Source organism: Gopherus evgoodei, chromosome 1 (assembly GCF_007399415.2).
Source record: "Gopherus evgoodei ecotype Sinaloan lineage chromosome 1, rGopEvg1_v1.p, whole genome shotgun sequence".
Lineage (NCBI taxonomy): Eukaryota > Metazoa > Chordata > Testudines > Testudinidae > Gopherus > Gopherus evgoodei.
In genome coordinates this window covers 144,587,186-144,605,043 of record NC_044322.1, presented here as the reverse complement: position 1 = coordinate 144,605,043, position 17,858 = coordinate 144,587,186, and the positions used below count along the sequence as shown (strand labels likewise).

The 17,858-nt window shown below is 39.3% G+C and overlaps 1 protein-coding gene across 2 annotated transcripts in view; it reads right to left on the bottom strand.

Annotated features, from left to right (window-relative positions):
- Positions 1-10,849: 10,849 nt before the first annotated feature.
- PDK3 (pyruvate dehydrogenase kinase 3) overlaps positions 10,850-17,858 on the bottom strand; it is a 132,175-nt gene continuing 125,166 nt past the window's right edge. Inside the window, exons 11-12 of one of the 2 annotated variants that reach the window (XR_004001963.1) lie at positions 17,053-17,375; positions 10,850-10,934 (exon numbers count right to left, since the gene is read on the bottom strand). Coding sequence is in view for 1 of the 2 variants with exons in the window: in XM_030575124.1 (XP_030430984.1) it covers positions 17,232-17,375 (144 nt within the window). In the remaining variant the exon portion in view is untranslated. Of the gene's footprint in view, positions 10,935-15,713; positions 17,376-17,858 lie in introns of those variants that run through there. The other variant, XM_030575124.1, reaches the window with a different exon arrangement.

Here is a 17,858-nt window from a genome sequence, read left to right as displayed (position 1 = left end):
TATTGGGGCCAAGATCAGGCATATTTGGTGGTTGCTGGGGTGGTCTCAATGGAGCTGGGTACCACTGGCTCCGGTGCTGAGGGAAGGGAGGACTGGGCAGGCAGAGACTTTGGATGCTCTCGCCATCAGTACACGAGTGGCAGACCATGTGCACTGAGTCCTCAGACACCAAGAAAGTGCACCAGACCTTTGTTCAAATGGCAGAGCCATTGGAACTGAGTGAATCACAAGGGAAGTGCTCAGGAACATGACCTGAAGGTGGCAAATGCAAAGCAGGAGAGCGGAGTCCCTTTGGAGGCAAATTCACTGGAAGATGCAGGAATCTCACCTCATCTATGGCAAACAGTTCATGAGGTCCAGAAGTCGACACTAGTCTCCAGTGGCACATATTCCATGGGCCCTGTGCCGGGGCTAAGCCATGAGGCAAGGAGGCATGCACATAAGCATGGCAGTAAATCTTCCTCAAGACCCAAGAAAGACACTGCATCCTCCCTGAGTTATTCAAGCTGGTACTGAGTAGGCCAGACAGCAACACCCACATTCCACTCCCAGGAGGATAAAAGATTGGACCTTCTGAGCTGTAAGTTCTTTTAGTCTGTCTGCCTTCTGTTTTAGTCAGTTCTGCATCTTTAACTACCTGGCATTGCTGACAAAATGGAGCCAGAATGGGGGCAGAGGACTGTCTTGGAACCAATGATTCTCATGACTTTGGTGGTACCAATGAAAAGGGGGTATGAGGCTCAGTGACTGAGACCAGCATATCCAGCATTCTGTGCAACTTTCTGTTGTGCTTGTGGGCCTTGTAACGTGCCATTTCTCCATGGCTGGAACTCAGGGAGGATGCAGTGTCTTTCTTGGGTCTTGAGGAAGACTTACTGCCATGCTTATGTGCATGCCTCGCCTCATGGCTTAGCCCCGGCACAGGGCCCATAGTGTTGGTACCAGCAGAACCGGACCAGAGCTCCATGGTAGGAGGTGCACTCCTCGACTGCACAGGCTGATGTACAGCGAGGGTTCCCTGGCCTGGAACCAACTGTGGCCTCATGGCAAGCTCCATGAGGTGCTTCTTGAAGTGGAAAGTCCAGCCTTCCTGGGTATGGGCAGGGAAGGAAAGGCAGATACTGCATCTGAATGTAACATGGGCTTCCCCCAAGCAATACAGGCAGCATTGGTGCTCATGACTGATTGAAAATGAACAAGGGCAGGAAGTGCAGTTCTTGAACTCAGCATCTTTGGCATAGTCCAGTACCCAGGAATGGGTATGGGGGGCTGAGGGAGAGGAGAGGTGGGAAACTGCCAAAGCAGCATCACAAAATCCTTGAAAACTACTACTAACACTAAAAAAAACCCAACAAAAATAATAAAAATGCTAACTATGTACAAGAATGAAACAGTCTTTTCAGAAAAAATTGGAAAGTGCATCACAAGGTACAAGACAACAGCAGAAGCTCTGACTCGGACCATGTGACAGTGAAAAGAAACTGAGGGCACATTCAGTCCACCCACCCTTTATTGCCTCGGTTGAAGCCATGAGATGGTACAAGGGCACATCTGTGGACCAACAGACACTACTACTTTTAAAAGCTCTGGCTCCAGGTGCATGCGCATAACCCTCAGTGGAATACAATAAGAAGCATCACTTGAAGAATCTGCTTTCCCCCTGCCCAATCAATACACAGCCTGTCATTATATCTCAGGAGAGAGATTGGTTTTGCCTCAGCTGTAGGCTCATTCATTAAGGCCAGTGATTACTACTATTAAGGGAAGTGAGTCTTATGTATCACACAATCTCCAATTAAATAAAGGGCTCAAATGAGTCCATTACTTATTCCTGAGATCTCTGAGAATGATGAAAACAGAATTCAATGTGGACTAAGAGATTTGCCAGTGAGTGGCTAACAAAAGTCCCCCCAAGACTACAAAAGGATACTTTCATAATTTTTATAATTTTATCCTGAAATTAGTTTTTCTGAATAATCCTTTTTTCAAACACAAAAAGGGTTACTTTCTGCCTACATGCCTTACTTCAGACCAAAGAAAATGAAGTAAAGCCTCCTTATAAGAGGCGAGCACATGCATAATGACTCATTAACATCCTGCATGTGAACTGAAACACAAAATGGCTGCTGCCTCACAACTGAGCCAGAAGCAGGGCAGAGATTCCTCTACATGCAAACTTGCAGAACAAAATTACTATCTCCTTTCAGCTATTCTTAAACGGAAGTCTTTTAGGGTATGTCCTCACTGCAGAGTTAATCAGGGCTTTGACTCAGGTGTTGGCTCAACCTGGCTACAATCCACACACAAAACATTTTCACCAGAACTTGATGGTGATTTAACTGGCTCCTTTGGGGTATATAAGCCAGACTTTCACTTGGGCTGGTAACCTGCTCTCTTTGCTGTGAGGACACAGGTTAAACCACACGAGTCTAACAGTCTTCTCATCCCTTCTGACAATTTCCCAGGTGTGCTCAGGAGGACAGAAGTTCTCCCACAATTCCCTGGGAAGAATCATAGCAAGTGAGCTTTCTGCAGCACAAAGAACCATGGATACACCCCCAGGAGTTCACACACATCACAGAGCAGTACCAGTGAGGACACAGTAACTTTGGTAGGGCTTTGTGGTGCATGGCTAACATTCAGGCTAGGCTAAGCCAGGGGCTGATCACTCAAGTTAACTACAGTGAAGAGACATACCCTTACAGAAAATAGGTGCAAGGACAGAGCGGGAGTTCCAGACTTTTCCTTTGCTGTTAACCAGAGACCACACCCAGTCTGGAACTCACAGCAGAGACATCTAGTGGCTGCATAATGTACTGCAAGTAAATGCTTTGTGTAGCCTTTATTTTCCTCCCATTTTACTTTAAAAAGAAATCATAGTAGCTATTCTACAAGCATCCTATTGCAATATGTAAGAATTTAAAATATTGAATTTGCACTCAAATAAAATCCTAATTCAACACACACATTACATAAAGATTTTAAAGTTTTTTTTTTCTAAAATACAATTATTTGGTGGCAAGAAGCTCTTTCGAGGTGTCCTACCAACAGAGACTAACTCTGGTGAATAAAGTCTACAGTTTCAATTGCAATTTTGTGTCATGGGTCTGCCACAAACTGTAGTATCTTCCAGTCAAAGTTAATAGATTTGCAAGTGGTTAGGTCAGTCTCTTCATTACCAAACACACCAGGGCTTCCTTAGCAGTAAAGAAGGTGTTGCACCATGTTAACTAGCAAGTGGCAATTAACACATGGTAAAATTCTAGTGTGGACAAGGCAGCTGTAAATTCTCTCAAATGTTGGCAGGCTCTCCCCTAGTGTTCACCTCAACCTGCTAATTCAACTGCCGTGTCCACAAAGATTTTACCAAGTGTTAGGTCACATATAAGTTCGCACCTTTTGCCTAGCAAACATAAGGCCTAAGCTTGGAAGGAAAATTAATCTTCAACCCATAATACGATTGTGCTCCCCTTACTGCTTCTTTGTGATATAGAACAGTGGCCTGTTTATTTGTTTTAAAATATTCTTATTTATTCTGTATGCTAAAAAAATCCAAATAAGAGGCCAAGTTTTGTAATTTCTCTCCCTCATAAAATAGCCCCAGAGGTTACAGTGAGACCACTAACATGAGAAAAGATTGCTGGATCAGGTCCAGTATTTGTATCTAGTTATACCAATCATCAATAAGATTGGTGCCAGCTACTCCAATGGCTGGCTGCCTGGAATTTTATTTTGAAACCTTAGGTCCCCCAATTAGAGAGAAAACAGAAATCAATTCATTGTTAAAATCACATGGATAAAATGACCTCAAACATAGGTGCACAAAAACAAGTTTATTCTTTAATTAGAATGCAGCCAATCAATGATGGCCCAGAGAACAAAAGTGCTATCATTACTGCACCACCAGACAAAGTGACTCCATGTACATCAGTCGCTTGAAATAACGGCGCTCCAGGACAATGCAACAGGATCATCTTGTTTCAATATTTGGGGTTTTTATAGATGTTTGAACCTTTATCTCAAAGCAGGAGACTTGTAACATTGTCCAGTGCCACAAACATTGCTTAGGTATAAGTTATTTTCATGTCCCATTAAAATGAGGATGATGTTCAGTTTGTGTACTGTAAAACAAGAACTTTCAGAAAATAACACCATAATAAAGCATACAGTGCAATATTAAGATCTAACGCTTTTAAATGTATCGGAAGATTCAGACTCTTACTGAAACAAATTTGAAGATCCCGAGTGCATGATATCATGTTTGTGCAATAACAGTTAAACTAGTGTGCTACAATACAGAATAAACCTTTTTGGCTTGACACATGATGCAGCATACACAGTAGTTCTCAAACACCGATATAATTTGCAAAATTTTGGGCACTATCTTGTAGGTGGTTAGGAGTTGTTGATGCCACCCTCTTTTAAAGATACATGAAGGTCACCGATCTCCTGCTGGAAAAACTAAACCTTTAGTTCACCAACATCCTGAAGTACAGAAACTACCACTCATGCAGCATACAGAATGGTATATGAACAAACAAAATGAAGAGAGAAAAGAATAAAATAGGTTCCTCTAACTGAATACAAGGTTAAATAGTTTATTTGCAATAAAATGACTCACTCTTCTATAATGACAGAGTTGGCTTAACCTTAGATATGTAAAAGAATCATTCATGGACTAAAGTCACATATTAAAGGTGCTTCTACAGAACAGTGGGTCTATTAACATAAAACAAACACAAGATTAAGGTGAAACAAAACAGGAAAAATAGAAAATGTTGCACAGGGAAAGAATACCAGTGAGAAGTCTGCACCACAACACAATGTGCAGCATGCTAAAATGGGTTTCGCATTTTAGGTGTCCACACACTTCACATACATGGGAAAACCCTGTGTCACTTTTTAAAAAACACACAAATATTAGTGATCCCATTCATTGAAAGTAGTCCAGTATAATACAAAAAGTAGCTAGACCTGATCAATGTTAAAGGGTGGGATTGAAAGTTACAATAATAAGGGATTGTTTGTATGAAAACATACTGCAAACATAATTTACTTGTTTAATCATAAAGAGCAATGCCAATTTAACTTGATTGTTTATTTGACTCCATTACTTTTTTTCCCAATCATAAACAATTTCCAATTACTTAGATTAAGAGCAAAGTAAAAGAAAGTGTTGGCAGCCACCAATTTAAGCATTTTGCCTTGCTAACCTTACACTTCAGCAGAAGCAAACGAGGTGCATACTGTCCTCAGAACAGGAGACACAAAAAGGAGTATGTTTGAATGAGAGATCCAAGAGCAGGTTGTCTCAAAGGCGGATAGGGAACAGTCTTCTAATGAATTGCTTTGAATGAGTCACTGGCCCAGCTGATGCTTTTGATCAGAATATGTAATAGATTTAATTTACTAATTAATTTCATTTTATACTATGGTTTGAGAAATCAGTAAAACCTCAATAAAAATGAACAGCCCCAATGGCAAGAGACTCTATGAATACAGCCAAATTTGACTCAAACAGCTTACAAGTTTAATTTTTCTATTAAGAAAATTCTTCAGACAAAAAAAAATACAGTGTAGAAAATATTTTAAAATTGATTACTATTTAAGACTTCTGGTTACACGGCCAGAAAAAAATCCACATACTGAATAACCAGATTGAATTGCATTAAAGAAGTCTGCGAAATAAAAATGTAAGAACAGTGTAATGGGACATGAGTACTAGTGTCATAAGTTGAGTTTTTGATGTGATCCTGTGTCCTGGAGCTACATATCTTAATTATATTGCTGCTGCAACTGGTAGCTCTCGATTCTAGGACAGCTACTGACAGACATTAGATAGTACATACTGACAGATTTTGCTATTTCAATGCTATGTAATTACCGGCTTCCTACCTCTGAGATGCCAAGGGGAAGGCAGTGAGGAAATGCAATGCAGATTCCTTACAGATAATAAAAATATTTCTTCAGGGAAAAGAAAGTGACCTCAGACCTAGCTATATATTTATTCTTGTAATTTAGTTGAGTGGTTAGAGAAAGAGACTGGGAATCAGGGAACCTGGGTTTCAATCTCTTTATCTGCCCCAGAAGTGTTAGGTAAGTAACTTAAATTCCTCTGTGTCCCTATTTTTCCTTCTATAAAATGAGGAAAATTATACCATACTTACCTAATTTCACAAAGAGGTTTGAGAATTTCAAGATGAAAGTTGCCTGGTGTTATTTTGACAGTTCAAATGTCCAATGTTATCTAAGAATATTTAAAGCCACAAAGCCACAAAGATGCACAAAAACAAACATTACAACTCAGAAAAAAAGAAATAGCATTTAATTATGGAAAAATGTGGTGACAAGACAAACTATCCAGACGTACATATAAATACGGCACATTGGAATTTTAAATATTTTGCAAATCTAATTTTCTCAAATATAAGTAACATATTCCAAGACAAAAAATAATGCTTTTCCATGCAAATCCAGTCTTCAAAATTAAAATAATTTAGGTATGAAAAATAATCCACTATATACTCATAATAATTAACCTTCCTGCGGTTGACTTTGTCATCCTTATTATTACTGAACAGGAGTGCTTAATAAAAATTCCAGTAGAAAATATTACAATCTACAGCTGAAAATTATTCTGAATTACAGTATACAACAAAAGTCTAGCTACATCTAATTAAACTGGATTAGCATGTCTCTGAAAAGATTTATAGCATAGGGGAAAAAAGCGCTTTGCAAATTCAGTCCCATTTCATTGTTTAATTCTTAAGCTTTGATGGTATCAAAAATCCAAAGTCAGTAATTCCTCATCTGGTACATTAAGCATTTTATTTAAAAAATGCATACAATTTAAAAATAAGATACACGTGTAACAGAACGAGTTTGCAGACTCAAATCACTCGTTGCCATTATAGGTTTCCATCACACGTACCAGAGAAGAGGATGCACTAGAGTTCTAAGCATTTTGCTAGCTACAGGCTCAATTTAGACACACGAGTTCAGATAATTGTCCTTTTCAGCTGCAGAACTTTAACAGAGCTTCTACAGTTTATAGGTCATGAAGCCTAAGATTTCACAAGGCAAACACAAGCTTCTGGATAGCTCAAGTGCAGGAACTTAAACTGGCGAGGAATCACTATATCCCAATGAAATACATGGGAAGTAGCCTAAACTGACTGCTGGCAATGTATCCATTCAACTAAGAGAGAACACTAATATTGACAGATAGGTGAGTCACTACAACTACATGAAATATAGTGCTATCATCTCTTTAAAATGGCTGCAGGACCTGCAATTTTTGTAGCACCTTGAACTGAAAAAGCCTTGAAGGTGCTCCGATACAATGGCGATGCACATAACACCTAGAAAGGGAAGTTCTCTGCCCCACCAGCAAATGTCACGGTACATTAGCAAATTCCCAAAGCTGCTTTTGAATTGTTTAATTATTGCTTGGGAATAAAAAATCCTTGAACAAAACCTAATCAAGTTAATTGTCAGAAGTGGCTGCATAGATTCTTCTCAAACGCAAAATGACAGCTGGTCTGTCCAACATGCTCATGGGACCCATAAGAACACCACAGTTTGCCCAGGACACTCATGGTTTTAAGCAACAGCAATATCCACCAGTTGCCTTTTGCCTTCCTTCAGTCAGCAACCAGCGTGCCAGATCACAGTAAATTCAGATCTCAAGTTTTTTATGCAGTTTGAACCAGATTGTGATGTACAGGAGTGAAGACAATAGAAAGATATTAGAATGGTATCTTTCCCTTTTTGCTTCACTTATCTTTTGCTTATATGAATGGTGAGATCAATCTTTCCCTGATCAAAGGACTGCGTCCTGTCTACCAACAAGTTCCCTGAGACTTCAGCAGAAAGTTTGGAAGTCTTAAAGACATACCAGAAAAATGAAATTGTACAGAAAGGAATTAATCATTTAAATGTCAAGCTTTCCAGAGGCAACAGTCTTCATATGCATTTGCACAATGCCCATCACTAGGACCCTCATTCTCACTGGGCTTCTGGGTAATAAATATCAAATAAAAATGGTCAAGATTTTCACAACTAGTGATTTGAGCCCCCCAAAAATAAGCCTGATTTTCACAGAGTGGGCATCACTGGCAATCAGGCTGGTAACCAGGTAAGGGATCTCACTCTTTAAGAGAGTTAACTGGCCCCGCTGAGTACATGGTTGCTCAGGGTGGAATATAAAAGGAAGGGGAAGCTGGATCAAAAGGGGAAATAAAGGGAAGAGTGTGCCCTCTCCCCTGCTGGCTGTCTGAGGCAGGCAAAGCCTCTGGAGATTATCTGCCCAGTGTTTCTCAGCTGATTTGGGTTTTTGTTTTGTTTTGTGAAGATTGTGTGGAAAGGCCCTTAAAAGGTTTGGTGATTTATTTCCATTTCTTTGCTGGTGAAATGGCCCACCAGCTTACAGACTCCAAGTTGTCTCCAGTAGGGCACCCAAAATCAAGTAACAAATGGATAGTGAGATAAAAGTCAAACAACCTACAGCAATCCTTGCACCAAAAAATGCTGGACATCAAGTTTAGAGCGTGTATTACATGTACAAGTACTACAGCTCCTTAATTCTTCATGTTCTTCAATATAAACCTTGCAAATGTTTTTTCTATATACATGCTACTGTGTATATGTCCCTCTAATAAGATAGCTTTTTCTGGAACCCAACATCAGAGTTTTGCTGTGGTCTCTGGGTATTTCAAAAGAGCACTTCATATTTACAAACTGTCACATTGACCAATTGACTGGTAGGTGGCAACTTACTTTATTTAAATTTACCACAGAACCCTTTAAGATAAAACAGCCCCTGCAGTTGAATCCACTGACATTGAGACGAGGATAGGGAGTGTTAGGAGCACCTGTTAGTACTAACACATTCTAGGCAGTAATTTCCCAATTCCTATTCAAGAGACCTGGGGCTCTCACTCTCCTATGAATATGCTCAGGGAACAGCAACTAATTTGATTCAGGAAATACAAGTCCATAGATATACACAGAATGAAAAACAGCTGTGATAAAAGTCACAGTCATAAGCTGTTGAGTTTAGATTAAAGAGGAAAGCAAGTTTTATTCTAGGATCGCCTGGGAAAGCAGATTAACGAAGACATCAGATGAATGTGTGACCAAGTATCTCAAAAGGCTGGACTCAGTATGGTTTGTGCAGTCATGAGTAAAGCATCTATTAAATTCTACAAAAATGCCAAAGTCACGCATATGCTTTCTAAGTTGTCATACTGTTTAGTAAGCAGCCATCTTTTGACTTATGATTCACAACTCTATCTACTTGTGTTTCAAAATCCTTCTCAAAGCAACTATTTTATTCAATTTTGTTTATTAAATTTTTTTTACAAAAGTATTGCAGTGTTGTAGGTTTTTGGTATGGTGCCTTCTTTAAAGAATTGTGTAATATAGACCTTGCTAGCATGAGGCTCTAGCTTCCTTAAAATAAGTCTTAATTATTCCAAGTGTCACAAGAGTCACTAGAAGATAAATTACCTAAAAAAAGAAATTTAATTTACATTTCCTTTAGATTGAAAATGAGAAGGTCTTATTATCAAAGTAAATTGTTTCTGACAAGGTTATGAGACTCTTTGGAAGTTGTGTTCAGAAGTTTCCTAAAAAGCAAGAACCTAGATCATATCTGACAGGAACGCAACAACATATATACATCTATATTTATTAAACAGATTAAAACTTTCAACCTTAAAAATCAATCCAGAACTTTCAACCTTAAAAATCAATCCAGAAAACTCAGATTACCTTGTAACTACAAAATAAATACACCTGAATGAAACCTACTGACAACTCATGGTACTAGAGTAGCTCTTTTTAAAGAAGCAGTTATATCGATTACGTGCAGATCATAGATATAATTGAACATAAAACAAACAGAAACTAAGATTTGGCATTACTAAATAAACTTTTGGGGGAAAACCATTTGAAACTCCCAAACCTCTGTGTCCAAGATAACCCGGGAAAAATTCAAAATGGCTGATTATAAAAACAGAGCAGACTAACAAAAACTCAACTATTTAAGTACTGATTTTGTGACATACAGTTATCCTGGGCTCTATACAGAAGTACTTCTGACATCAAAAGTAAAATCCACATCAAATTTGAAGAAACTAATGGTATATTTACAGTTTCCTTGCTAAAACTGCTTAATACTCCCATTCAGCAATTCACTTAACCACCTGCTTATCTTTAACAAAGTCAGAGAAATTTAAGCATGTGCTTAAGCTAAATATGTACTTAAGCACGTTGCGGAATAAAGGCCTAAATAAGCCACTTCTGACTAATATAAATCTACACAGTTGGTCAGTTCCCTTAAAGACCTCACCACCATATAATCTTTTTCTTAAAAATTTGACAACAATGAAAAGGAGAAAGAAAGGAAGCTTGAGCATATACAACAAACAGATGGTTCCCAGATTAGAAACAATTCCTACACAAACAAAAACTCATCTCAATGGAATGTCTTGAAAAAAGTTGACTACCCCTCTCCACACACACCTAAATAGCCAAACTAATTCAAACTGTTATTTACCGACATTATAACCCATGCCTCCTCAAGGGATTAACAATATGATAAAAGTGCTTTTGCTCTTGAGTGACCCAAAGCAGTTACCATTATGAATACTTTTCAGTGATCTATCATGCCAAGTGATTCTACCTGTCAGGTATCTGCACCATAAACCATCTGACAATTTCATGCTATGTTAGCAGTTTCAGCAGAGAGAGCAAGGAAGGAATGGACATGGGGTCTCACACCTGAAGGCAGTCCCTGCTGAACAGGTTTGAAGCACACTGGCAGAGCAGAGTGGGGAAACTTGCACAGCCATTGCCCACAGTTTGTAGATGAAGGACTTTGAAAATTTCCTTTGAACTGAACACCCCTGAAAGATGCCAGTTTGACAGTCCTGGAAATCAAACAAATAAATAAAAGAAATAAAAAAGGCATGCTACAGTATTAGGTGGCACACATCAAAGTATCACGTAAAACATATACAGTCCTACCAATATTACCCAAGTGTTTTGAACTGTAGAAGAAAGGAGCAAATTTAATTATGCCAATCTGAACTATTTTAAGGCATCTTTAGTAATGAAATTAAAACAAATGAAATAAAAGATAATAAAAATTAAGTCAACAGAAAAAACATTTTAAAGAACACCACAGACAGAGATTATTTTAAGGACTGTTGATAGTTTAGGTCTTGATCCTGCAAACAGATTGACTTGAATAGGATTACTCTCATGAGTAGTTAACATACAGGACTGAGCCCTGAGGTTGCTATATCCTTAGTAGTTGTGTTTCTTTAATAATCTTTTGATAAACTCCTCTTCTTATTAAATACTAAAATAAATCATCTTTAGTGTAAACTGCATCAGAGGATTCTTTTATCGCTGAACCACATTAGAATATTTTCATTCATGAGTAAGTGAACATCCAGAAAGAGATGATGAGCTGTTACAAAACCACAGCATCTTTGCTACAACCAAGGAAACACACATACTAATTAAATGACTAACAATTGCCAACTTGGCATGGATTGTGTCGAGAGATGAATATACTTGACCCTAAAATTTAGGTGTTTTTATACAAAATTATTTAAATCAGTCAAGCTCACTTTGCAATTTATAGCACCTTAGACGTATGCATCTAAAAGCACTTTATAAAAAAATTAAGGGTGAAATCAACGGGAGTTTTGCCATTGACTTCAACGTGCCCAAGATTTCACCCAAATGCTTTGTCTAGCTTGTGTGATCACACCCCCACCCCACTGAAATGCAGTCACCTTTAGGCTGGAAGCAAAAACTGTTTCATAGTGAACATGAACTCTGCACAACACTTAAGGCCATTAAAAAATATATCCAACTGGAGGTATAGGCAGGATTTATAATGGGAGATAAAATTTGGCAAGAACACCAAGATGTGCATCATAAAAACAAGAACGGCCATACCAGGTCAGACCAATGGTCCATCTAGCCCAGTATCCTGTCTTCCAACAGTGATCAGCACGACATGCTTCAGAGGGAATGAACAGTGCAATTTATTGAGTAATCCATCCCGTTGTTCAGTCCCAGCTTCTGGCAGTCAAAGGTTTAGGAACACAAGTGCATAGGACTGCGTTCCTGACCATCCTGGCATTGACAGACCTATCCTCCATGAACGGATCCAATTCTTTTTTGAACTCAGTTATACTTTTGGCTTTCACAACATCCTCTGGCAAGGAGTTCCACAGGTTGACTGTGTTTTGTGTGAAGTACTTCCTTAAACCTGCTGATTATTAATTTCATTGGATGACACCTGGTTCTTGTGTTCTGTGAAGGGGTAAATAATACCTCCTTATGCACTCTCTCCATAACATTCATGATTTCATAGATCTCTATCATATCCCTCCTTGCTTGTCTCTTTTCTAAGTTGAACAGTCCCAGTCTTTTTAATTTTTCCTCATGTGGAATCTGTTCTAGACCCTTAGTCATTTGTGTTGCCCTTCTCTATACTTTTCCAATTCTAATATATCTGTTCTGAGATGTGGTAACCAGAACTGCAGTATCCAAGCTGTGGGCATACAACGGATTTAAATAGTGGCATTATATTTTTTGCCTTATTATCTATCCCTTTCTTAAAGGTTCCTAATATTGTCAGCTTTTTTGACTGTGTTGCACACTGAGCAAATGTTCTCAGAGGACTATCCACAATGACCCCACAATCTCTTTCTTGAGTGGTAACAGCTAATTTAGACCCCATCATTTTGTATGGATAGTTGGGATCATGCTCTCCAATGTGCATAACTTTGCATTTATCAACATTCAATTTCATCTGCCATTTTGCTGCCCAGTCACCCAGTTTTGTGAGATCCCATTGTAGCTCTTCACAGTCAGCTTTGGACTCAACTATCTTGCATAAATGTGTGTCATCTGCAAATTTTGCGTCATCTGCAAATTTTGCCACCTCACTGTTTACCCCTTTTCCCAAGATTATCTGAGTATGTTGAACAGCACAGGTCCCAGTACAAATCTTTGGGGGGTACCCAGCTATTGACCACTCCATTGTGAAAACTGACCATTTATTCCTACTCTTTGTATCCTATCTTTTAACCAGTTACTGATCCAGGAGAGGACATTCATGCTCCTTCAAAAAGTGGGAAGGGAACTACAAAACCATGAGGACAGGACCTCCATTTTAAATATTATCCAACAGATAAACTGCAGGACTCTCTCCTCCCTATCAAACTTCCCCTGCTGACAATTCCTCTCCACTCCCACAGGTCAACATGCTGCAGAGGGTGATCACTTGAGTTAGGGAGGTCAAACCTGGGGCAGAAGTGAGCTCTGTGCGGGTAGGTAGGCTGGTAGCTTAGGTAAGGCAGAAAAAGAGAGAGGTACTTCTAGGGAAATCCTGCACAACTGCAGCACAGCAGAAAAATGCCCTCCCCACAGAATCCCTTTGCTTCCTTGCAGAAAATGGTTTCTGTGGGGAAGCAAAGAGAAGCTTCACTAGTGCTCACTCACCCCTCCTGACAGCTCAGATGCAGCTGTTCAGGCAGCCAGGGGGAGAGGAGTTTGGGGATGCCCTAGCCACCCGGGGACATTGGTCCCAGCTGGGGATGGGGGTGGGAGGGCTTTGGAGGAGGCTGGAGATGGAGTTCCCCCTCCCCCTTCCCTTCCTGAAGCAGCCCGGATTGGGTCAGATCAAGCCCCAGAAACTCCCCCTGGCTACAGGAAGCTCTGCACCATGGGAGGGGTGTGTGTGTGTCTGGGTCCAGGCAGCGAGGTGAGGCTCAGTCGGGGAGAGGGGTTGGTGCAGAGGGGGAGGTCCGGATTCACAGGTATTGGGCGGACAGGGGGAGCAGCTCCCCGTACAGTGACCCCTCCCCCCACATGTGTACCTGGAATCTCACCGAGCCCTCTTTGTATCAGGAGCCCCCACACCCCACCCTGCCTCACCTCGAATCAGGAGCCACCCATAGCCAGACCCCCACCCCACTGAGCTCCAACCAGCTGCATCCTGACCCCCCCACTCCACCAAGCCCTAACCACCTTCACCTCATGCTCCCTTGCAGAGTCCTATTCCCCCTGCACTAAGAACCTCGCACCAAGCCCCTGTGCACCCAGATTCCCCCCAGACCCTCCACTGAGCTGCTCACATGCAGGTTGCACCACACAGAACCTTGGCACTCTTGATGAAATTCTGCACCAAAAATAAATAAAGAAAGAAATTCTGCAAAGTTCTGCATTTAATTGTCAAAATAACACAAACACAATAATATAATCATACCATTTTCAATTGTTTTGGTAATTTATTTCAAAATACTTGTCAGCAAATAATTGAAAATGGTGTGATTATACTGATAAAAGATGCAGAATTTTAAAATATTGTACACAGAATATTTAATTTTTTGGCACAGAATTCCCTCAGGAGTACGGAGAGGGAGACCAACCACTGGGAGTGGGGTCTGCCTGCACTCAGCAAGAGTGACTAGAGGATGACAGGAAAACAGAGGAAGTAGGAATGCCTGGTGGAAAGAGAAGAGAGTAGAATCTGCTCTCATCTCCCTTCTCTGAACTATCAGGACATGCAGAGGATTCGACGAATAAATTGCCAATTGCAGCCATTTCAGAGGACACAAGTTTTCAAGTACGCAATAGGATGTGAAGAAAATGTATATGGCACCAACTCCTCTTCCCTAGAGCAGTAAGGAGCATCTGGTGGCCAATCTGCAAGTGACAGAAACTTTCTTTGCTTAAGAAGGACCAAAGCATTCATCCTATTCAGTAGTCAGATTAGCCCTGAATGGCAAACAAATTGTTTTAGTTAAAGTAGTGACTCCATTATGGTAATACCTGCCCTTCATATCTTCACTTCTCATTCACTGGCTTCTGTATTTATTTTCTTAATGTACTTCTGCTACACAAAAGGGAATTTCTGCTTAACATTCCTGTGCCTGGACTATTTTATTCATTTTCATTTATAAACCACCAGTTAGCCAAGATTTCCCCAAACAGAAGCAGTCTAGACCTAAAAATCACTCAATGCGTCGTAACATTACTTTTTCCTAATAACTGCAAACATTTTACACTTCTCATACATGTATTCTGTTCTTTGATGTTCACAGTTAATTATATTTTCAAGCAAATTTTACATTTTGCCACTTCTTGCATAATCACTTTCACAGTCTCCCCGTATGACCAGTTTTCATCTACTTTTTTTGGGAATCTTTCAAACAGCAACAAGGATACAACTTAAAAAGAAGGAGATTGTAAAAGTACAAAAGATAGCAGGAACAGATTTTTTTTTCCGTCCAAACTGACTAGATTTCTGGTCTAATGTGTCCTTTAAAATTAAGATTCTAGCCATTTAAAGTATTCTTCAGTGACTACATTGATTTTTCCACAGTGACAGATGGACCACTTGGCTGTAGCATGTGAATGGCAGTTTTCTCTCTCTTCAACCATGCGGGATTATTGTTTAACATCGGCCCTCAATCGTGCACACAATTTTATAGGTGGTTAACTTCCATACAAGTACATGGAAGTGTCTGCAGGATCAGGACTTTACCTTTTCTCAGTTTGTGCATCAAAAAAAAGGGGTGCTGAGAGACTGAATTGCTTACAAGGTGCTTTGAGATCCTTGGATGAAGTGTGTTATGTAAGTGCAAAGTAACATCATTACTCTAACTCAAACTAAGTTTTAAAAAAAAAAATCCAGGAAGTTCTTACCCTTTCCTTATTTATCTAACAGACTAATTCTTACAAAATAAATATTCAGGAGGACAAAGGGATATTTTGCTGAGTTTTAGTAAATAAGGTTTGTCTAGTTAAAATCTTGCAATATCTTTCAAACAATATCAAAACACCAGAGATATTGAGGGTGAATCTTCAAGTACAGTTGTTGTTAGAACCCATTCTACCTTTACTCTTGTAGTTAGCATATTACCAGAATGCCTAACCTCTATAGTACACTCTATGGACCCACAATATCAGAGGCAACATTTGGTGGAAACTTGGTATAGTACAGCTTCTTGACATTCGTAAGTAACTCTCAACCAATTTTAGAGAATGCTGTTAAATGAATCTCTCTCTCTCCTTGGAAAAGTCATCAACTTCTTATCAGCCATCTCCTATTTTCAATTATCCTTCATTGTTTCTATTATGCTCCCAGTTTAATAATATTTAGACCAGTAATGCTTTCCAAAAGCCAATGTGCAACAACTCTCTCTATATAGTGCAAATTCAAATGACCAGACTATTGTCTTTTGCTACATAGATAAATAACTTGGCAAATTATTTACCGTTTTACAACTAATCAGGTTCCAGGTGACCAACAGTCTTAAGGCAAATTCATTTACATGACTGGCCATCTGGTTTCTCAGTATGCTTTCCCAAAAGCAAAGCAAAAAAGTATCTGACAGGCAAAGAACATCACATAAAATTTATTCTCTCACCTCTGTATCAATGGGAGTTACTTGCAAGAATGGAGAGAAGCACTGACCCCTTTTAATCTTCTCTTAAAATAATCTGATTTATCATTTGGCATTTTGTGCAAATTCAGTAAAACATTAAGGTGCATATTAAGAGGTGAAAGTTGCAATGCCTTACAAGAATATATATTTTTGGATGCACTTGACAAATGGATTTGTGAATACGGGGAAAGCATCAGTTTAAAGCTACAGAAATGTTCTAAGAACAATGCATCTCTATTGTCATTAGCTATAAGATTTGAAGAGCCCAAAAGGATTTTATATAACAGATGACACTGACTGTGCAATATGAAACTGCAGCAAAAAGTGGATTTTCTAAGCACACATTCAGCTATGTTAGAACTTGTCTGTTACATCATATGCCTGAGTAAGATGCTATTGACTGTTAAAGGGATTCTACAGATCTTGCTGATTTTTATTTGTTCCTAAACACTGGAATACCCTTTCGCTATACAGTTGTATACTTAAGTGCAACCACAGTGCAATCCCATTTGTCAATATAAAACCAAACAAACCAAGCATATTTTGGTAAAGTTGTTATAACACCACCTACATCAAAAATGCTTAGTGCTTTTCTTAAGTTTCATACATCACTTTGTTTTTGCAATTTCAGTGCCCTGACAGGACTTTGTATGGAAGTAATTGGCTACTGTGGTTCAGAGGATTTTGGAACAAAGCATAGACTTTAAACTGAATGCAGAAGTTGTCTTCGGGAGAGACAAAGGTGGTAAATTATCGATTAGCTTTGTATTTAGACGCATCCCTGGGTTCACTGCTAGGATTGCTCCAGTCATCAGCTTCGGGTGTAGTCTTGTAGTGTCGCCATGCTGACTTATTAAAAACTGGAAGTCTTTCAAATGATTCACTTGAAAGAGCCTATAAAATGAAAGCAACAGTAAGAGATTTTTGTACGTATCTCAGCAACAAAGTGGTAGACAAGATAACAGACTCTTTGTGAACACTAACTTCTGCATTCAACAAAAGTTTCAACTATTTACATGTTCCCCACACATATTTTAGAAGCCACTTTGACTATGCTTATGGTGACCTAGTTCAAAATGGGTTGATCATATTGCAATAAAAATCCATGAAAAAAAATTCATTTTGAAATGCTCCCCATCTCCATGGGAATGGTGGCTACAAAGAGAATAAAAAGAAAGTGGTTAAAAGGAAAAAAAGAAGTTTTAGGGGGCCCTTTAGTTGTTTTTTTAACAATTATTTTGGCAGGCCCTTTCCCCTAGCTCAGTGGCTCTCAACTTTTCCAGACTACTGTACCCTTTCCAGGACTCTGATTTGTCTTGCACACCCCCAAGTTTCACCTCACTTAAAAAAAAAGACAGTTACCTTTTCCGTAACTGG